Source organism: Hemitrygon akajei, chromosome 23, assembly GCF_048418815.1.
Source record: "Hemitrygon akajei chromosome 23, sHemAka1.3, whole genome shotgun sequence".
Lineage (NCBI taxonomy): Eukaryota > Metazoa > Chordata > Chondrichthyes > Myliobatiformes > Dasyatidae > Hemitrygon > Hemitrygon akajei.
In genome coordinates this window covers 53,841,832-53,864,661 of record NC_133146.1, presented here as the reverse complement: position 1 = coordinate 53,864,661, position 22,830 = coordinate 53,841,832, and the positions used below count along the sequence as shown (strand labels likewise).

General features: G+C 40.5%; 1 protein-coding gene across 1 annotated transcript in view; it reads left to right on the top strand.

Moving 5' to 3' along the window:
* The first annotated feature begins 8,706 nt into the window (after positions 1-8,706).
* The window catches only part of htra1b (HtrA serine peptidase 1b), a 66,991-nt gene continuing 52,867 nt past the window's right edge, over positions 8,707-22,830 (top strand). The window contains exon 1 of the mRNA XM_073027656.1: positions 8,707-9,417. Within this exon, the coding sequence (XP_072883757.1) occupies positions 8,985-9,417 (433 nt within the window). The 5' untranslated portion in view covers positions 8,707-8,984. The remainder of the gene's footprint in view (positions 9,418-22,830) is intronic.

Genomic DNA, 22,830 nt, shown 5'->3' with positions numbered 1-22,830 from the left:
TACAGCATAAAAAGAACCAGTCCCAACACCAACCCCTGCAGGACACCACTAGCCACTAGCAGCAAACCAGAAAAGGATCCGTTTATTCCCACTTGCTGCCTCCTACCAATCAGTCAATACTCTAACCATGCCAGTAACTTTCCTGTAATACCATTGGCTCTTAGCTTGGTAAGCAGCCTCATGTGCGGCACCTTGTCAAAGGTCTTCTGAAAGTCCAAATATACAACATCTATTACATCCCCTTTATCTATCCTACTTGTAATCTCAAAGAATTCCAACAGGTTCGTCAGGCAAGATTTTCCCTCGAGGAAACTATGCTGTCTTTGTCCTATCTTGTTCTGTGTCACCAAGTACTTCATAACCTCATCCTTAACAATTGACTCCAACTTCGTCCCAATTATTGAGGTCAGGCTAACTGGTCTGTAATTTCCTTTATGTTGCCTTCCTCCTTTCTTAAAGAGTGGAGTGACATTTGCAGTTTTCCAGTCCTCTGGCAACATGCCAGAGTCCAATGAATTTTGAAAGATCATTACTAATTACTACACAATCTGTACCGCTACATCTTTCGGAACCCTAGGGTGCAGTTCATCTGGGCTGGGTGACATACATTAGTCTTTCAGCTGTTTGAGTACCTTCTCCCTTGCAATGGTAACTGCACACATTTCTCTTCATTCACACCCTTCAACATCTGGCACACTGCTAGTGTCTTCCACCGTGAAAAATATTCACTTAGTTCACTGCCATCTCCTTGTCCCCCATTATTATTTCTCCGGCCTCATTTTCAGCAGTATATCTACTCTCATTTCTCTTTTATATATTTGGAAAATCTTTTACTATCCACTATGATATTGTTTGCTAGCTTACTTTCATATTTCATCTTTTCCCTCCTAATGATTATTTTAGTTGCTCTCTGTAGGTTTTATAAGCTTCCCAATCATCTATCTTCCCACTAATTTTTGCTCTGTTGTTTGCTCTTTTGCTTTTACATTAGCTTTCACTTCCCTTGTCAGCCACAGTTGTTCTATTTTGCCATTTGAGTATTTCTTCATTCTTGGAATATATCTATCCTGCACCTTCCTTATTTTTCCCAGAAAATCACCATTGCTGTTCTGCTATCACCTCTGCCAGCATCTCCTTCCAATTTACTTTGGCCAACTCCTTTCTCATACTACTGTAACCTCCTTTACTCCACTGAAATACTGCTATGTCAAACTTTACTTTCTCCCTATCAAATTTCAAGTTGGACTCAATCATGCTGTGATCACTGTCTCCTAAGGGTTTTTTTTTACCTTAAGCTTCCTAATCACCTCCAGTTCATTACATAAACACCCAATCCAGTATAGTTGATGTCCCAGTAGGCTAAATGACAAACTGCTCTAAAAAGCCATCTTGCAGGCATTCAACAAACTCACTCTCTTGAGATCCATTTCCAATCTGATTTTCCCAATCGATCTACATGTTAAAATCTTCCATGACTACCATAACATTGCCCTGTTGACACGGCTTTTCTATTTCCCATTGTAATCTGTGATCTGCATCCCAGCTACTGTTGGGAGGCCTGTATATAACTGCCATCGAGGTCCTTTTACCCTTGCAGTTTCTTAACTCAACCCACAAGGATTCAACATCTTCCAATTCTATGTCACATCTTTCTAATGATTTGATGCCATTGTTTTCCGGCAGAGCTACACCACCCCCTCTGCCTACCTTCCTATCCCTCCAGTGCCACGTGTAACCTTGGACATTCAGCTCCCAACTACAACCACCCTTCAGCCACGATTCAGTGATGCCCACAAGATCATACCTGACAATCTGTAATAGTGCAACAAGATCATCCACCTTATTTCTTATACTCTGTGCATTGAGATATAACTCTTTGAGTACTATATTTGCTACCATTTTTGATTTTGCATCTATAATGCACTGATACTCACCCTGCTGGCTGCAATTTTGTTCTATCATCTACCTGCGCTTCCTAACAGTCTGAATGCACGCTATCTTTGTTTTTTTACCATCCATCCTATTCTGAGTCCCTTCTCTCCTGTTCCCACCCACCCCCACCCCCCGCCAAATTAGTTTAAACCCTCCCCTACAGCTCTAGCAAACCTGACAGCAAGAATATTGGTCCCCTTGTGTTCAGGTGCAACCCGTTATTTTTATACAGGTCATACCCCTCACCCTCCAGAAGAGATCCCAAAGATCCAAGAACCTGAAACCCTGCCCCCTGTATCAGCTTCTCAGCCACACATTTATCTGCCAAATCATCCTGTTTCTATCCTCACTGGTGTGTGGCACAGGTAGTAATCCAGAAATTACTGCCCTGGCAGTCCTGCTTCTCAGCTTTCTGCCTAGCTCTCTAAATTCTCTCTTTAGGTCTTCTTTGCTTTACCTTCCTATGTCATTGGTACAATATGTACCAAGACATCTGGCTGCTTTCCCTCTCCATCCAAAATGCTGTGGACACAATTCTGAGACGTCCCTGACTGTGGCACCTTGGAGGCAATGTATCCAGGTGTCCCATTCACATCCACAGAATCTCCTGTCTGTTCCTCTGACTATTGAGACCCCTATCACTACCGCTTGCCTGTTCTCCCTCTTTCCCTTCTGCACCACGGCTGCATGCTCATTGCCAGTAACCTGGTCTCTGTAGCATTCCCCTAGGAGGTCATCCCCCACAACAGTATCCCTATTGTTGAGGGGAACAGCCACAGGAGTGCTCTGCACTAACTGCCTATTCACATTTCCATTTGTTCTGATAATCACTTGAGTCCTGTGCACAGCTCAGTAACAAAACAAACCAGAGGTCTTAAATCTTGCATGTTATTTAGCTTTGACATAAGGATGTGCACAGTGCACCATTTTCCTGAAACCCCAGTTGGAGACACTCCATTGCCAGAAAGTGCAATTTTAATTATCCCTATTGAAATTTTTGTTAGAACTATTTTTCCAGTACTGACTGAAGTACTTTTGGTCTACCCGTACCATGGTGAGAAACTAAAAATTTGTGCACTTTGTTTTTGCAGGTCACCAGCTATGATTTAAACCAGTTAGGTGACTATAACAGAGAGAAAACCAAGTTTTACTGCCTTTGATAATATTATAGAGGCTATTTACAATAACAAGGATGGTTTTTTTTGGATGCTTCTGGTGGACAGGAGAAATTTCCCTTGTTAACCTACCTTTGGCTGCAGTCTGAAGGTAAAATTTGATTATCCTAGCTTGACATCTTGAGGAATTACTTCAATATATTTTACAGGAAACTGCACATTTGGCTTTTTAAACTCCTTTTAAATTTGACAAATTTCGATACTCCAACATGTAACATTAGTTGGAGAACTCGTGCCAATATTCTAAAATATTGTAAATTTATTGTCCAGGATTAATGGAATGACTCACAAACCAGCCATTAAAGCATTAGATTGAATGTTGTAAGATCTTAGATGCAATAATATATTAATAGTTGATGTTACTTTGGCGCCAGATGAAGATTTTCATCAAGTGCTTCCTGTAATTCCATGAATTGAAAGCCTGCATTAAAGCATCACATATCTGGGAAAATATTCCATGATTATACTTGGCAGCTGTTATGTGAACACAATCTAACTGTGAAGGAGTTTGATTCAAATTTACTCAAGTTATGAAGTGGGCAAAATTAAACATGAATATTTTCAATTCATTCAATTTGAGCTGAATTGTTATATCATTTCTGATGCAAGCTGTTTTCCCGTTCACTCAACACAATTTCAATTTCAATTATCAATGGCTGTGTGAATGAGCAACTTTAGTTACAAAAAATGCGTGCAGGCCATGAATAAAGAACCATTGAAGCTTCCTGGGCAATGAGTACAATTTAAATCTATCGACCATGTGACAAAGATTGAGCCTGTCCGCTTCACTGTTGATCTTTCAAACTCTCTGTCACCACCTAGTGTGCCATTACGTTTTGAACTAAAAGGAGGCCGATCATGCTGCTCGGGAATTTGGATCCACCAATACTACTCAATGACACAAGATTATCAGTCCAAAACTAACTACCACATGTAAGTGAGGCTACAATGATTAGTCATAATGTCTTCATCACGGGGATGATGGCTATCCCATCTGGATCTACCTCTTCAGTTCCATCTTTTTCAAAGCACAAGGACAATCCACAGAAGTTAATCTCAAAACTCAATGCTTTCCCCTTGGTCAGCTATACAGTATGTTGGTTGCTCCAGAGCTGGAAATAAAAATTATCTATACATATTTACATCAAATTCCAAATGTAGTGCATTCCAAATCACTTCAATATTGGAATCTAATCAATGTGCACCTTGTGCATTGGCTCATGACTTCTTAAAGAAAATTATAATGAATGTAATTTATATATGCATGCATTTTCAGAATGCATGTGTTAATTGGTGACTTTCACATAATTTAACACCCTGATTATATAATTTATACAATACTTATATAGTTAAGATAGATTTTATTTTACTGTATTTACAAGTATTATAAGATATAATTCAACATCTTCATTATCATTATGTGCCGTGTCATATGGCATGTGCAATCATGGTCTTTTGACCATGATTGTTCTTGGCAAATATTTCTATGGAAGTGGTTTGCCATTGCGTCCTTCTGAGCAGTGTCTTTACAAGACAGGTAACCGGAACCATTGGCAATAATATTCAGAGATTTTCTGCCTGGCGTCGGTAGTTGCATAACCAGGAATTGTGATATGCACCATCTGCTCCCATAGCTTCACGTGATCCTGATCTGGGGGCTAAGCAGGTGCTACACATTGCCCAAGGATGACCTACATATGAATGGAGGGAAGGAGCACCTTACACCTCCTTTGGTAGAGATGTATTTCCACCTTGCCGCACTAAAGGTATCATTACATAGAAATAAATGCAAATATGATTGCCTGCAAGATAACCCGAGCAACACTGTTTATTAGCTAATATAGAAATAGAATTGAGCACAGCTTTCTTGATGTGTGTCATACTGATTTTTGATACTGTCAAAACTTGGGCAAAGTATTATTTCATCAGATAACTGAAATATTGGTTAATGTGCAACCCAGTGTTTATAAAATTTATCAGTTTTAAGAGACAAATGTTTTTGGTTCCTTGGATTGGTAGTGATGCTCCAAGTAGATGTGCTGGAAGTATAGGGGCAGGAAGATAAAAGTATGTTTGTATATGGTTTGAAATGGTGTAGGAGAAGAATTTTCATAGTCCTGGGACACTTGAGTGTATAAAAAATGGCCAGGTTGCACCTCAACTAAAGACCTTCCTTCTGCAAAGCTTAATTGGTACTCTGGAAGTATTTTAAATAATTTGCAGGAAGGGGAGGTGGAAACCAGGAGAAAATATAATCAAAAGAATATGGAGTGCATGGAGACATGGGGGAGTCACTTTTATTTTCTGTCAAGCACAAGAAAGGAGGTACAGAAGGAAGTTCGCAGTCAAATTGTAGGAATATGCAAGAAGGATAGTTGTAGGTAGATGGGGGAAAGTGAATGTTGAGAGAGAGTAAAAGGGAGACATTTCTAAAGTGGTTCTTAATCAGTTTGTTTGCCCAGTGGGAAAGGAGGATTGCTGGATTTAAATCTGTGAAATGATGTGGAACGAATTTTCTGTATTTCAGTGGGATTGAATTTGGAAGCCAGTGTTGATGCATGTCAGCATTAATCATTTCCCAATATTTCATCATTTAAGAAAAATATAGTTGCTTACTCATACATCTCACATTTTTTGCCCTTTGAGGCCTTTTTCCATCCTCAGGACAACTCACATTCATGTCCACAGCAAACTCTGATTTGATCCTCTCAGTCACAAGGTCCCCGTAGATTATGAATAGTTGAAACTTTTTGAGCACTCGTCCAGCTCGTCACAGCCTTCCACCTGAGTTGGACTCATTTATTCCTAATGGTTAGGGTTAAGCAGCTCTCAATTATTATTGTTCAACTTGTTCACCAACCTTTTATATGACTTTTTCATAAGCCTTTAGATCCCAAATATACATGGCTTCCCTCAGTGACTCTGCTAGATACATGTACTGAGATTTCCAATTGCCAGCTTGAACATTATTTTTCCTTTCCTAAATCCATGTTGATTCAACTCACTCACATTATTTTCTAAGTATCTTGATATCATTTTTTCATAGATTCTAGCATTCTCCCAACAAATTAGCAGGCTGGTAGTCTCCTGATATCTTTTTCCTTTCTCTCTGAAATACCAAGTTTCCCTTTGTCACCCTCAAATCTGCAGAAATTAAGTCAGATGAGATTATGTTAAAAAAAAAACAGGTATGTTTTGCTTTTTATTAATGGAAATGTTGAATTTAAGAGCAGAGCTGAATGCAGGAATAATTTTTTTTTGTAGGAAACTAGCTCAGACATTATGTGTGGAATTATAGTTTAACTGCATTATTTTACAAAACCCAGACTCAGTACTCAAATTTACACAGATGTACTGTGGAGAGCATTCTAACTGGCTGTCTCACTGTCTGGTATAGGAGTGGGGGCACTGCACAGGATTGAAATAAGCTGTAGAAAGTTGTAAATTCAGTCAGCTCCAGCATGGGCACTTGCTTCCCCAGCATCCAGGACATCTTCAAGGAGCAATGCCTCAAAAAGGCAGCATCCATCGTTAAGGACCTCTTGCCTCATTGCTACCGTCAAGGAGATGGTACAGGAGCCTGAAGGCTCTCAGTGAGCGATTCAGGAATAGCTTCTTCCCCTCTACCATTAGGTTTCTGAATGGACATTGGACCCATGAACACTACATTACTACTTTTTTGCACTACTTATTAAACTTTAAAACATAGTTATTGTATTTCAGTTTTTATCATGTATTGCAATGTACTTCTACTACATAACAACAAATGTCAGGATTTGTGCCATTGATATTAAACCTGATTTTGATCTGTGATTTCACCAGGGACCTGTCTAATTTCTGCAAGGCCTATTTTCAGTTTACTTTCCTCATAGCTAACCTGCAGGTATTCAATGACTTGTGAACAAGGGATCCTTTTCAATATCCACAATTCCCAATGTAACATAGTTATAACTAAAGTATTCAGCATTTTTCTTTGGTGTACCCAAGTGGATGACATCACCTTTTCCACATGATATTTCATCTGTTGTATTTGCTCACTTAGCTTCTCTAGTCAGATCTCATCGAAATGGAGCCTTTAGCTCACTAGTTCTACCTGAATTGTCAGGAACCCAAGTCCGTTTATTCTCCCCACATTCCCATCAATTAAGTACAACTAGGAACCTACCAACTGGCTCATCTTTGGGATGTGGAAGGAAACTAGCGCAGTCAAGCCGAGACTTCCACTTTGGGTCGCGATTAAACCTACTTTATTGGAGCTATGACCTAGTGGAGCTGGCCTGATTGAAATCCCTGACCTCTTCTGCCAGTCACATACTATTGGAGTATAAAAATATAAATTTACCAAAACTATGAAGTCAGTTCTGAGCTTATGCATGTACTCAATTTAGTAGAATGAAATCTTAGGAATGTAGAAGACAATGGTGTGTTAATGAGAGGTAGCTACAGAAAGAGTTTCCTATTTGCTATGCAGGTACCCAATTTGGTAGGAGACTGCAGTCTTAAGATGACAATGGTGTGTTAATGAGAGGTAGCTAAAGAACTAAAGAAATGTAGATTAGAACATTGCTCAGTTCTGAGTTTATTATTTGCTATGCACAGTGTACGTGCAGCACGTGTAAAATGCAGCTAGAGATTGCTTTAAAAGCTGCAGTGTCCGAGGATCGGTGGGCAGCGACTAGCTCAATGACTGTCTCGGCTTTGATTTGCAAATTAAAGTTTAACCCTTCTTGAAGAATCTTCTGCGTCTCCTGGTCATTTGTAAGGCACGAAAAACCACGACAATACTCAAAGAACGCCGGTGGATTAAACAAATACGAATCCGAGCTCCCCGTTCACTCATTTTTCTTTTCTGGGTGTTCTGTCCCTACATCCTTTGTTTTTGATTTATTAACTCCTAACAGGATGGAATATTGTTGGAGTGTGCCTCTGAAGGAAAAGTTTATCCTTGTCCTAATGAAAACAATGTTTAAAACCGTTGGTACCGACGGAGCCAGATCTCTGACTGGCAGACTTAATCCAGCGATAGCCTTGGCAGAACTTCAAACAAATTTTAAACGATTAATTATACAAATAAAAATACTAACAATCATTTTACTTAATAGATTCGTTGCTTAGGGTTTTCGCTGACCAAATAACGCTGGAATCATGCCCTTAAACGACAATTATATTTGAATACTATTGACTAAAGAGCAGTTAGGGGATGGAAAAGTGCGAACTCTTTGTTTCCGCCCGATTTGCGTTTCTTCCAAGATTGAATTGTAACTCCTAGCATACACTGGAACTAAATAAGAGGAGGTGACTTATGAATTCAGATTCAGTCTATCCGTCGAGTACAATCATTCAGGAAATGATTGTAATTTGCAAATCATCACACCGTTAACTTTCAGCAAATACGATGGGACATGCGCAGGCCAGGCGGTGTTGCGGTCGAAGAGTTTGAAGCGGAGATGAATGCATTTATTTAACGCATTCACATTTTTTTGTCGGTGTAACCCTGTGACAACCGCATAAACTGCAGCCTCCGCGCCTCAGGAAGACGGGCAAACTGGGAAAGCTCCGCCGAAGAGGCGGGTCAGTGGGTGGGGCCGAGAGCTCGCTCGGGTTACCTACCCAATGGTTGCAAGCAGGCGGGATTCATCCAGTCAGCAAGTCCTGTTGTCCTAGTGAAATTGGTCCTCGGAGAATCGAGCGGTACCTTCGCTGGGTTGGAGACAATTTGTTTCCACGGGTTAAGGCAACCCTCTTTTTGCGCTCGCAAACCCACGAGCTTTGGGGAAGGTTGTTTAATTTTATGAGTGGCTTCGGGAGAGCCGTGTTAACGCCATTAATTAACAGGAAATTCTTTAATGCACTTGGCAGCGTTGGCGCTGGTTGGAGATGATGCTGTTGTGGGCTGTATCGGTCGCCTGCTGGCTGCTGGCGGACGGCAGGATTACCAGGCGCTCCCCCCGCTGTGATCAGACCTGCGACATCTCCCGCTGTCCCGAGCTGCCCTCCGAGTGCTGGTCGGGGCAGGTGATGGACCCGTGCGGCTGCTGCCCGCTCTGCGGCGCCGGCGAGGGCGAGTCGTGCGGCGGCCGGACGGACGTGGCCGACTGTGGCGAAGGGCTCAGGTGCTCGGTGCCGCCGCCCGCCCACATGGGAAAGAGGAGGATCAAGGGGGTCTGTGTCTGCGCCAGCAGCGAGCCGGTGTGCGGCAGCGACGGCAGCACCTACCGCAACGTCTGCCATCTGAAGGCGGTGAGCCGCCGGGCGCAGAGCTTCAACCAGCCGCCTGTCATCTTCATCCAGAGGGGCGCCTGCGGACTAGGTAAGCGATGGACTGGTTGCTTCCCCCTTATCAACAGCTAGAATAATAAGTATATGCACAAAAATAGCACGTCTCTCTATCTGCTCGATCGCGTCTTAACAAGGAATGCATGACATTTTATTGTGTACTTTGCTATCAGCGATGATCAGTTCCACCAATGGAGATTATGATGGCGAGTTTATGGATACCAGTGGAGAATACACGAGTGAGGGTGTGCTGCATCCTGACATCTTATGCATACCCGATTTTATATCACTGAATTATAACTGGATTTGCACTTTGCAGGCATTATGTTTTCTGTAGAGAACGTGGCTGTTTCGAATGTAGACCCCTGACACTTTTTGCTCTTGTTTAGAAAATAAAGCCAATTTGTCCCGAAGTTTGAATGAAAGTTCAAAATAAATTTATTATCAAAGTCGCATATGTCACCATATACAACCCGCAGATTCGTTTTCTTGCGGGCATACCCAATAAATCCAATCACCACAGTAGAATCAATGAAAGACCGCACCCAGTGTTCAACCAGCGTGCAAAAGCCGACGATCTGTGCAAATACAAAAAAGGAAATAATAAATAAGCAACCATGAGATGAATATTCCTTGAAAGTTGGTCCATAAACTGTGGGAACAGTTTGGTGATGGGGCGAGTGAAGTTATCCCCTCTGGTTTAAGAACTTGATGGGAGAGGGGTAATGACTGTTCTTGAACGTGGTGGTGTGAGTCGTGAGGCTGCCTGATTTTAAAAAGGGATTTGTCTCAAGTATGACCTTTTATTCAAGTCAAGTTTATTGTCATTTAACTATATCCACGTATATAACCATCACGACTGTACTTTTTTTTCCACAGAGCATTTTGTATGTGTTGCTCGTATATATCCATATCATGTATATAGAAACGAGGCAACGTTTGTCTGAACCAGGGTGTAAAACACAGTAGTATACATAACACACAATGACTTATGAAGGTGAATCACACATAAATAACGAACTGAAGTGTATTAATATTAAATATTGTAAGGTACGGAACAGATTAACCATTTCGAATACGATGCGGCGGGGCGTTCAGAAGCCCAATGGCCCAGGGGAAGAAACTGCCATTAAGACAGGATGTTTTTGTTTGTTTTCAGTCTAAACAGCCAAGGGATGTGTGCTGCAGGGATGAAACAAATTTAATTCCTGAAGTTCGCTTCCAGTAAATGAACTCGCCCCCGAAACTCAGCACTTCTGTACTGCTTAAGTATAGAATGTGCATTGACCATAGATAGGCTACAAAGAAATGCACAATAACACCCATTGCTCAAGAGTCGCATCAAGTGGCCATTTTCCTGTCCTGCACATTGGAGTACTTGTGTCTAAATTTTCATCCTAGTGGTTTCTGTAGAATCGAGTGAGAAGCTGATCTTCTGCACGTGATGGACTGATTGCCATCAGGCCTCTTAAAATCAGAGCTGTATGTGGATAGCCCAAAATTATTCAGGTATAAATTATTAAGGTGTATTATGCAGAGAAGTCTAGCTGAAAGCAAGTATTCAGTTGTGGGCTGTTATCTTTACAATATGAAGTCCTGAACTGAAACTTGGAGCTATTTAACTATCACCTATTGACTATCTCTGCAGATTCTTTATTTGCTCACTACTCCTCAACCATCAGGCTCTTGAACAAAAGCAGATAACTACACTCACTTGCCCAGCCATTGAGATGTTCCCACAGCCAACTAAGGACTCTTCATCTTGTTATTTCATGTTCTTGTTATTTATTGCTGTTTATGTATTTATATTTGCATTTGCACGGTTTCCTGTCTTCTGGCTGATCTTTCATTGTCCCTGTTATAGATAATTTTCTAGATTTGCTGAATATGCCCACAGAAGAATGAATCTTCGGGTTGTATGTGGTCACATATATGTATTCTGATAATAACATTCATTTGGCTCTGGCAAAGTATACATTAAGATAACACAAGTTCAGTTACATGATTTGATGGATTTTGAAGAAATTCTGGGAAAACACTGTCCATAAAATCTAAGTATTATCTGGACAGGGTGTGTTGTGGCAGGAGATTCTTGGCATTCATTTCTACACTGCTTTTTATGATAATCATCTAATTGGATTGAAGGATGCACTCTAATCTCATAATTAGAAGTTTCTTGTGCTGACAGTGAGGCCTTTTATCTGCACGTTCGGATCAAGATAATAAATTAGGTATTTCATTTGCTTATCTTGAAGGTTTCATCACTCTGTGGGATATGTGTTTATGTCGTCTGTCCAAAAAGAGGGAAGCCCATCGTAACCCACTGCATAGTTGGCAAATGTTCTTGTGACCCCACAGATAGGTAAATCAATGAAAAAGCAAGTTGCTGGAGGAACTCAGTGAAGCCAGGCAGCATCTGTGGAGGCAAATAGACAGTTGACAGATGAATTGTCAAGACACAAACTGCCGTCTGTCCATTTCCCTCCAAGATATTGCCTGATTCACTAAGTTCTTCTATCATTTTTTGTTTGCTCCAGATTCCAGAATCAGCAGTTTTTTGTGTCTCCAGATTGATAAATTACCTGGGATATATGCCAATAGTGGGTGATGATCTCATAAAATACCAGGGAAACATTGCTGCTTGTCTTTGATCCAGAAACTCATGCTTTCATTGTCATTTCATATTCTGTTATGATATAAAGGAGACCATTTGGCCCATTGAATCAGTACTGGATCTTGGACCAATCCTATCAGTCTCATTCCCTCATCCCCCCCCAACCTCATTTTCCTTGTTACTTATTCTATCTCATGTACCACTGACCTCTTCACTTATTCTTCTACTACCCACTTAAACTTGGGGCATTTCAGTTAAGTGCCATGTCGAATATCATAGGCGATCATAGTCTTTTTCATGATTGTTCTTGGCAAATTCTTCTGCAGAAGTGGTTTGCCATTGCCTTCTGGGCAGTGTCTTTAGAAGGCGGGTGACCCCAGCCATCAGCAATGCTCGTCAGAGATTGTCTGCCTGTTGTCAGTGGTCGCATAACCACAACTTGTGATATGCACCGGCTGCTCAAACGACCATCCACCACCTGCTCCCATGGCTTCGGGTGACCCTGGTCAGGTGTTACATCTTGCCCAAGGGTGACCTGCAGGCTAGTGGAGGGAAGGGGCACCTTCTACCTGCTTTGGTAGAGATCTATCAACCAGCACATCTTTGGGAAACTGATACATCTGGTGGAAACATATGTAATTACTATGGATAGCCATTACAAACTCCATGCAAATTGCAGAAAAGGTCAAGATCAAATCTGAGTTACTGGAGCCATGAGCAGTACAGGATACCTGTTGTGTCTGCCCTTTATCTCCTAATCTGCAATCCTTTTGGCTATCAGATACCTTAAGCATTTCTAAATACATTTTTTAGGAGGCATCAAATTGTACTTGAGTAATTAAAAATAATCAGTAGTAAAAATAAATGTAAATGCATATTATGATACTAGCAAATACTTTATTTTAATGTTTCAATTAAAATAAGACCAGCATTTTCTCCTCTATATAATCAGAGATTTCATTAAAGTGAATGGTGTTACCATCCATATTCCAGCCTTCCATGACCCATAACTGAGGGTCTGACTCTGATGTGCATCTTTACTTCATCAGAACAGTGTCTCTCTAATACAGATGGCCGGTGGTCAGCCAGCATATGTTCTCCCATTGTACAGGCATACTATTGCTGTTAGCTTTCAGTTCTCTTTTGAACCCCATGTAATCAGTCAGCATGATTTAGGGCAAATGCAGACAAAGGATATAATAAAACATTTTTTCAAAGAAGTGCTAAGCATGTTTGACTGCAGTTTTGCTGCATTCGTAAATGAGTCAAAATTGTTGCAGGGCCCACAGTTTCTGGAGGCATTCTTTATAAAAACCTGAAAGCTGTGCAAAAGCCAACTGGGGGCAAAGGATAACTGGTCAATGGCATCTAATAAATTCACCAAAGGATTCCCTCTCTGCACCCTTGTGTGGCGAGATGATAAGCCAGATCTTTACAAATTAATTAATGATTTCATTAATTTATTGATTGATTGAGATACAGTGCAGAGTAGGCCCTTCCAGCCCTTCGAACACCCAATTTAATCCTAGCCTAATCACGAGCCAAATTACAATGGTCGATTAATCTACCGACTGGTTTGTCTTCGGACTGTGGGAGGAAACCCAAACGGCCATGGGGAAACGTGCAAACTCCTTATGGAAAGTGGTGGGAATTGAACCCAGATCACTGATCCTGTAACACTACCATGCTGCCCTATCTCTCTGATACAAAGAAAAAATGAGCTGATCCATGGATTCATCATAACTGCCATCCTGGATGCACTTGATCAATAGTATTTAGTGTTCAAAAGTGCAAATTTAAATTAAAGTTGAACATGGGATTTGCAAATGCGACTTTTAGGATTTGGCAGTTATGAAATGACTCAATTTTCTTTAAAATTATTTGGCAGCATCTTAATTCAAAATGACCACATTTGTATGAAAGTCTGTGGAAAACGTTGAGATGAAATCATTCCAGAGAACATTTTTAAAAATAATTTGCTTTCTCCTCTGGCTAAATGGAGACTTGATGTTTTTTTTTAAAAAGAGTGTGCTTTAGAGGGAAGCATTTGCAGATTGTATTGTAATATTGAAGTTCAGCCAAATCTCATCAGTTCTGGGTGTTATAAAGCCCAGCAATGGGGTATGATCTGATTTTTTTTTTCAGTTGAGCAGTTACTATTTAATCTGAGTGTTTTTATTGTTGGCTATTAATAACTGCATACAGTCTGGCCTACCTAATCCTTCATGATTTAAAAAAAACACAACACTTCAGTTATTTTACATAGTTTTGAGATAACATCATAAAGAGACTTTGAACTTCAATACTTGGCTCAGATCATGTAGATACTGCATGTTGAAGCAACTGAAAGTCAGACATCAATCTCAAAACTGGAGTGAGTAAAAAAACATGAAGTAACAGTGCATGTAGAGTTTTCTAAATACTATTTCAGAGGGTGTACAGACTATACTTGTACAAATACAAAAGACTATCCTATCAATCTCACAGTATTATAAGCAGCTGAAAATACTGAGTAAGTTGAGTATCTTCTGTGCAAAAGCTTTTTTCCTCTTGTGGGTGCCTGATCTATACATTCTTTATAAACAAATTAAGTGCTTATTCCTTAGTACTCTGATTTGAGTGTAATTATTTATCTTTCCTGTATTTTAAACTGTATGAAAATTAGTCTCACTCACTCATAGTTGAGATAAAAAGAAACAAGCAGCACAGAAGAGGTCAATGGTGTCCCACTTGTGGTAAAATTTGTACCGAAACAACTGACTTTACTTTTCAAATAAATATACAGTGCTGTGCAAAAGTCTTAAACATATTTATGTAGCTGGGGTGCATAAGACTTCTGCACAGTACTGTATTTGTCAACATGGAACAGATATTTCATGAAATGTTTTTCTTTGCAGCAGCAGTACAGTACAATACATAAAATTACTACGGTACTATGCAAAAGTCTTAGGCACCCTAGCTATATATAGTTTTAAATTGAAGTAGGGCAAATTACAAAGGCATTGGGCAGGAACTAAGAAGAGTTAATTGGGAACATCTTTTCTCTGGCAAGTCCACATCAGTCACGTGGAGGGTGTTTAAAGATCAATTGCACAGAAACTAGGAAAGACAAAGGACGTTCTTCGTCGTTAGAAGGATGAACGAGGATGGAAAGATAAGAGAACCTTGGGTGTCTAGAGAGGTGATGAATTTAATTGAGACAATAAAGGAAAAGTATGTAAAGCTTCAGGAGTTAGGATCAAATGAAGCATATGAGTAGAAAGAAGCCAGAAATGAACTAAAGAAAGGAATTAGGAAAGTCAAGAAGGGCCATAAAAAGAGCAAGAGGATAACTAGGGAGACGGTGGGAGCACTCAAACATAAAGGGACCACTCAAAGATGCAGAGAATGTGAGTGATGTCCTTAATGAGTATTTTACTTCAGTATTTACCAAGGAAAAGGATATGGAGGACCAGGAGATCAGTGCAGAGTGTGTAAGTATTTTAGGGCATTTAGAGGTCAAGGAGGAGAAAATGTTGGCCTCCTAATGAGTATTAAAGTGGAGAAGTCCCCAAGGCCTGATGGGATTTACCCCAGGTTATTGAAAGAAGCAAGATGAGATTGCTGGAGCTTTGACCAGTATCTTCCTGTCCTCTCTAGCCACAGATGAGGTCCTGGAGAACTGTTGAGTGGCTAATGTTGTAAACCTATTTAAGAAGGGAAAAAGGGAAAATAGACTGGTGAGCCTTGCATCAGTTGTAGGGAAATTGCTGGAGAAAATTCTTGGGGATAAGATATATGAGCATTTGTAAATCCATGGCCTAATTAGGGAGAGCCAGCATGGCTTTGTGTGGGTCAAGTAGTGTCTTAACAATTTGATTGAGTTTTTTGACATGGTGACAAGAGATTGGTGAGGGTAGGGCAGTGGATGTTGTCTACATGGATTTTAGTAAAACATTTGACAAAGTCCCTCATGAGAGATTAATCGAGAAAATTAAGATGCATAGGATCCGCGGTGAATTTGTTGTTTGAATTCAGATTTAGCTTGTGCATAAAAGATAGAAGATAACAGTTCAAGGGACTTATTTGAGCTGCAGGTCTGTAATTACTGGTGTTCTACAGAGCTGTGCTGGGACTTCTGCTGTTCGTGATGTATACAAGTGACTTGGATGAACATACAGATGTGTGGGTTAGTAAGATTGCTGAAGATACCAAGATTGGTGGAGTTGTGGATAGTGTAGAAGACTGGCAAAGAATACAAGACAATATAGATCAGCTGCAGATGTGGGCAGAGAAATGGCAGATGGAGTTTAACCCAGATAAATGAGAGATGTTGCACCTTGGTGGGGCAAATGCCAGGAGAAAGGGCACTGTGAAGGGCAAGATCCTTAATAGTGTTGCTGAGCAGAGATCTTGGGGTCCAAGCTCCTGGGAAATGGCAATGCAGATCACAAAGCTGGTTCAGAAGTCTTTTGGAGTGCTTGCTTTTATTGAGGCATTAAGTTCAAGAGTCGAGGTTATGTTACAATACGTAAAATTCTGGTTTGGCCACATCTGGAGTATTCTATACAGTTCTGGTTGCCCCACTATAGGAAGGATGTTGAGGCTTGGAGAGGGTGCAGAAGAGGTTCACCAGGTTGCTGCCTGGTTTAGATGGCATGTGCTATCATGAGAAGTTGGATAAACTAGGGTTGCTTTCTTGGGAGCACCAGAGGCTGACGGAAGATCTAATTGAAGTTTGAGATTGAGAGGCATAGAGAAGATGGGGAGTATCTGTTTCCCAAGGTTGTGTTGTCTAGTACCAAGTGAGAGGGGGTAGGCTCAAATGGGATGTGAGGGGTAAGTTTTTCTCGGTGGTGGATGCGTGGAATGCACTGTCTGGTATAGTGGTGGAAGCAAGTACAGGAGAGGCTTTTAAGAGACTTTGGATAGGCCTATGGATGATGAAGGGATATTAACATTTTGTACATGGGAGGGATTAGTGTTGGATGTTTTTGATTTGCTTTTTAGCTGACTAGCATAGCAATATGGGCTGAATGGCCTGTTCCTGTGTTGTACTGTTCGATGTTCTATGTGCATATGTGCCTGAGGCTTTTGCACAGTAGTGTAAAAGTGCCATACAACATCCGAAAAAGCAATAACCTTTGACTTGTTCTCAACACTGTGTTAGCCACTCCACTGCTGTTAAATGAAGACGCCTACAGACAAAGCTGCCACATCGTGGCTAATGGTCACCCAGCAGGAAATGCTTCAGCATGTTCCATTTGGCCCTTCAGTGGTATTGCAATTGCTGTAATTTATGGCATCTTGTTTTAAAAGGCTGATGCCCTAATTTTGTTGATTTAAGCTGAATTTGAAATCCTAAAGTTGCAATCAATGATCCAGCAAGTCTTTATTTAAAGGCATCAGAGTGGCTAATACAAGTTTCCTGCATTCATTGGAATCACTTAATGTCATGTGATATTCTGGTATTTACAAAGTAATCCTGTTATAAAGATGCTGATAATGTTATATGTAGTTCTTAAGTCTTTTCATGGACTAACAACTGATGGTAAACTATCAATCGCTACAGAAAGAAAGCCAATCTTATGGATGCACGTTGAATTTTTCTTATGTAGATATATCACGCCACAATGAATTTTGCTGTTTTGTCTTGTATTAGTAAAAAGAATTCCAAACACTGGTACTTTGTGAAGAAGAAGAAAGCCCTTAACTCTGAGTGGAGTAATCGGGATGCCGTCATGATGACGTTTTTTATTAGCAGGCTTTTTACAAGGCCGAGTTGCTAGCTCGACGCTCAACCCAGCACGGATGGAAAGCGTGCAAGGGAGCCGGCTGGATTCAAACTCAGGAGCCTTGGCTCTGAAGTCCAGTGTTGATGCCACTTTGCCACCAGCCGGCTGAGTGTTAGCTCATGGCCAAGTGGTTAAGGCGTTGGTCTAGTGATCTGAAGGTCGCTAGTTCGAGCCTCAGCTAAGGCAGCATGTTGAGCAAGGCAGTTAACCACACATTGCTCTGCGCCGACACCGGTGCCAAGCTATATCGGTCCTTGCCCTTCCCTTAGACAACATCAGTGGCGTGGAGAGGGGAGGCTTGCAGCTTGGGCAACTGCCGGTCTCCCGTACAACCCCACCCAGGCTTGGGCCCTGGAAACTTTCCAAGGCGTAAATCCATGGTCTGTCGAGACTAACGGATGCCTAGTACTTTGTGAATTATATGTGTTCTTTGAGACTTCCTAAATATGTTTGGTTGCTCAAAAAGTTGACTTCAATGCTGTCAGATGTCAGGGATCTTTTGCAGCAGACTGCCAACAGCAGAAGGTGTCAGAAAAGATGTGGTCCTTGACATGGCGATTACAAGTCAGTGGTGGATTGCTTTGGGTTCCTTGACAAGCGTTGATGCTTTGTCACTGACTGCAAACTCTGGCCTTTTAGCTTGCAATTTAATGGCAGGAATTCATCCCAAAGACATACAAATAATCTCCAAATGTTTTTGCTGCATGTACAGAGAAAATTCCCTGGTTGGTACTCACATCTTCAATAGCTGACTAAATGAGATGGACAGCACTGGGTATGTCACACTATTCAGTATAATTTCAAATATATTCAGGCAACAGCTAAAGTTTTTCTTTGAAATCCTATTGAAGCACTGTATTTTCCAAATAATTTGAAGGTTCAAAAATGGTTCAAAGATAATTTCTGCTTATTTTTTCATGTAAAACCTACTTTGAAAGAAAGCTAACCATTTGTTTTTCTGTATTGGGTAACTGCCTCACTTTGATAGCAAGGGCGAGGAATCGACTACAGAGATGTTGAAAGACCTTGGCACCTAGAATGAAGGATTAGGTTTAGACACATGGTGAAGGCAGCAGGCATGCATAATGCACATCTTCTTATTCTACGGGGAGTGGAACATTTTTTATAATTTGAGGCTTCAGCTGTCCTTATTCGATAATAACAGCATTGGGTAGAGGTAATGCCTTCAGCAGAAATTGGAGAATATGATAGAATTGATGGAATTAATAATGAATCTAATTTCTCAATGCTGGAAAATTAGATGAAATGAAATAGACAAGTAAAGAATAAATTTAGGATGTGTGCATGGAGGACTGACTTGGTTTTGTAGTCATCATGGTAACACTGCATACCTCATGCCTCAGACATAATTTAGTTCAATATTTTCAGTACAGTGTTGAAGGTACTTTAGTGTAGGAGGAGGCCAATTTTAAACTAGCTTGAGATGCCAATTATCTTCAGATCTGTGGAAATGTTTGAGAAGCTGGAAACCTTTCTTTCTTTTTCAATCTTTTTATTAGTATTAAAAATATGAACAAAATACAATTAAAATATTAATAAAGGGATTACAAACATACAAATTCCCATTACACATGAAGGAATACATAAGCAATGAATACGGTATAAATAAGTTTTCCCGAAACATAAACCATATAGTATATATATGAACAAGGTAAATCTAGATATTTCATAATATATAATATATAAAAAAAGAAAAAAAATATATGAAAAGTTAACTACCCTACTAATCTAATATCTAAGGGAAAAAAAAGAAGCAAAGAAAAAAAAACTAAAAAAAAGAGGAAAAAAAAGGGCTGTTTATAGTATCTCACAAGCATACATAAACATCAATGTCGTCAACTCCGATCCTCTCAACATACATACGATTAAAGCTGAAAAAACCAATAAGCTTGGCACAGGGCCATTACATCATATGAAAATATTGAATAAATGGTCTCCATATCTTTTCAAATTTAATGGAAGTATCAAATACATCTGGAAACCTAATTAGTATAAAAAGCACAGGAGGAGTTGGTTGGCTTTTCAAGCTTGGCCTGGCTCTTTGCCATCCTCTTACCCCACACCCTGTAACTTTCTACTTTTCAACTGTTCGTCCAAGTTTTTAAAGTTACTTTTCCACCTGTTTCTATAATCCTTTTTAAGTCAGAGTATTGTAGATGAATGTATCTTTCTGGATAAATAATATTTATTCTGTCCTTTTCTCTACTTTGTCTGTTACCTTTGTTAAAGTGGCTGAGTTGAACTCTCATCACTGGTGTTGCAATAGTGTTAGCCTAAGCAATGCACTGTCCATGTTGGTGTGTATTTTGTTGTATTGTGCTAGTCTTAAAGAATCTGTAATTAAATTTTTCTGAGGACAAAGCAATCACACAGGCTTGTTGTGGCCGGTAATTGCATTGGTAGCTGTCTGGGCATTCCTCTTAGCATAGAAATGTCCAGATACATCCAGGATTAAGCTGATGTGTTTTGGAGTCAAAACGCAGGGCATGCTTTTGTGTTGAGGGTGTATTTGGCTGAAGCCAAGCACATTTTGCTGAGAGACAAATTTCTTTTATTATGCAAAATGACATACGACATACTTCTATATCATGTAAAGTAGTAAAATATTTATCTGATGCAAAGATTGATTGATTTATTGAGGTACAGCACAGAATAGGCCCTTCGAGCCACGCCGACCAGCAAACCCAGATTTAACCTGAGCCTAATCACAGGACCGTTTACAGCGGCCGGTTAACCTACTAACTAGTCTGTCTTTGGACTGTGGGAGGAAACCGGAGCACCAGGAGGAAACCCACACGGTCATGAGGAGAACATACAAATTCTGTTGGATTGCTGGTGCTGTAAAGTATTGTACCAGTCACTATGCTACAGTGCTGCTGTGTTATGGCAAGTAATGGATCCAGAAGTGCGTGTGTGTATATGCATGTATATATGTAGGTGTGTGTATGTGTATACAGTATGTAGTATACAATATGGGAGATCAACTACTTTAGATCTTAAAAATTAGAATAGTATTTTTTCCTCAGTTGCTGAGTGATGGTATCCTAGATGAGGCTAAAATTTGAATTCAAGAGTCAGGTTTCTTTACCCAAACCTAATCAGCTTGGAGAAATTGTTAGTGAGACATATACTAAATACTAGAACACTAGAATACTACAGCACAGTACAGGCCCTTCAGCCCTCAAAGTTGTGCCAACCCATATATCCCTTTTTAAAAAAAGTACTAAACCCACACTACCCCGTAACCCTCTATTTTTCTTTCATCAATGTACCTGCCCAAGAGGCTCTTAAATACCTTTAATGTTTTAGCCTTCGCCACCATCCCTGACAAGTCATTCCAGGCACCCACAACCCTCTGTGTAAAAACAAACTTACCCCGATATCTCCCCTAAACTTCCCTCCCTTATAGTTGCTGTCCTCTGGTAATGAGACTCCCACCTCAATATTTGGTCAGGAGCTCCAGGGTCACAACTTGCTGATGAAGTCACAGATACGGTTTTGCAAGTTGGGTTGACGGGTAACTTGGTGGGGAGCTGGCAACCCCCTTTTGCCTTCTGATCTTGAAATCCTGTGCTGCCCAGTCTGTGAGTTTCTAACTCGTGAAAAGCTACTCCCAGCGGAGGCCCAAGGGGCACGTGCTGCTCATTGTGCCACTGCCTCCAGAGACCTGTGTTCAGCCCTGATCTCGGGAGCTGTCTGTATTAGACACACTCCCATCATGTAGGTTTTCTAAGGGTGCTCTGCCTTTCAAGACTGGCAGGTTAGTATAATCTGGGTGAAGAGAAGACTGTGGGGAGAATAAATTAAAGGGAAAATTAGTGGGGTTATGTGATTGTTCTGTGCACTGCATAGACTTGATGGGAAGAAATAAATTCCCGTGTCATATGGTTCTGTGCAAAGTCTTTATTAACCATCTGTATAAATCAATAAAATGCTTCAAGCAGGTGCTGAAAATAATCAAAAAGGCTAGTGGACTATTTATAAGATTACTCTACAAGGGCGGTGGGGTCAAGGAAGTGGGTAGAAGTTGTAACGTGGCACAGCAGCATTGTGGTTAGTATACTACTAGTGACCCAGATTCAATTCCACCTCTGTCGGTCGGGCGTTTGTACATTCTGTCTCTGACCTCGAGTTTCCTCCCACTTTCCAAAGATGCTTAGTTAGGGTTAGTGATTTGTGGGCAGGCTATATTGGCACTAGAATTGTGGTGACACCTGTGGGCTGCCCAGAACAATGTCGACTGATACGGTTTGATACAAACATCCCATTTCACTGTATGCTTCGATGTTTTGACGTGCATGTGACAAATAAAGCTAATCTTTAATCTTTGGATATTTTTGAGTCCTGAAGAAAGTTTTTGTCTCAAAATGGTGACTGTTTATTAATTTCCATAGATGCTGTCTGACATACTGAGTTCTTCTAGAATTTTGTGTGTGCTGCCTTGAATCTTTAGTACCTAATGCAGCTGTACAGGGCTTTGAGAAGACTACTTCTAGAATCCACCATATCTTAGGAAGAACAGTCTTGGGAAGAACGCAGCAATGCCTGATTGAAATTGCATCTGGACCCCAAGTTTTAAATCCTGAACAAAGCATGTGAGAATATTATTGGTTAAAAGGGTGAATTGCTCAGCTTTCAAGTTATTGAGAGCAGACAGAGAATAGCTGTTTCTGAAGGACAGAGAGTCTCAGTTAGGGCTAAATCTTGAGAGAAGAGGGATCATTTCTGCAAAGAAGCTACTAACTCAATGATGATGCGCCTGCTGTTAGTTTTACATTAGACTGATAAATGTTTATTCACAAAAGAAACTAAGTATATAGGGGAGAAAAGTAGATACCACAAAGTTGGGTTGCTGATCAGCCGTGATCACGGTGAATGGAAGGTTAGGTTCAAGGGACGAATGCAAGGAATTCTGCAGATGCTGGAAATCTAGAGCAATACACAGAATGCTGGGGATCTTAGATCCATGGAAATGAATAAACTGTTGACTTCCGGCTGAGACCCTTCATCAAACCTCTGTATTTAATGACCCTTCATC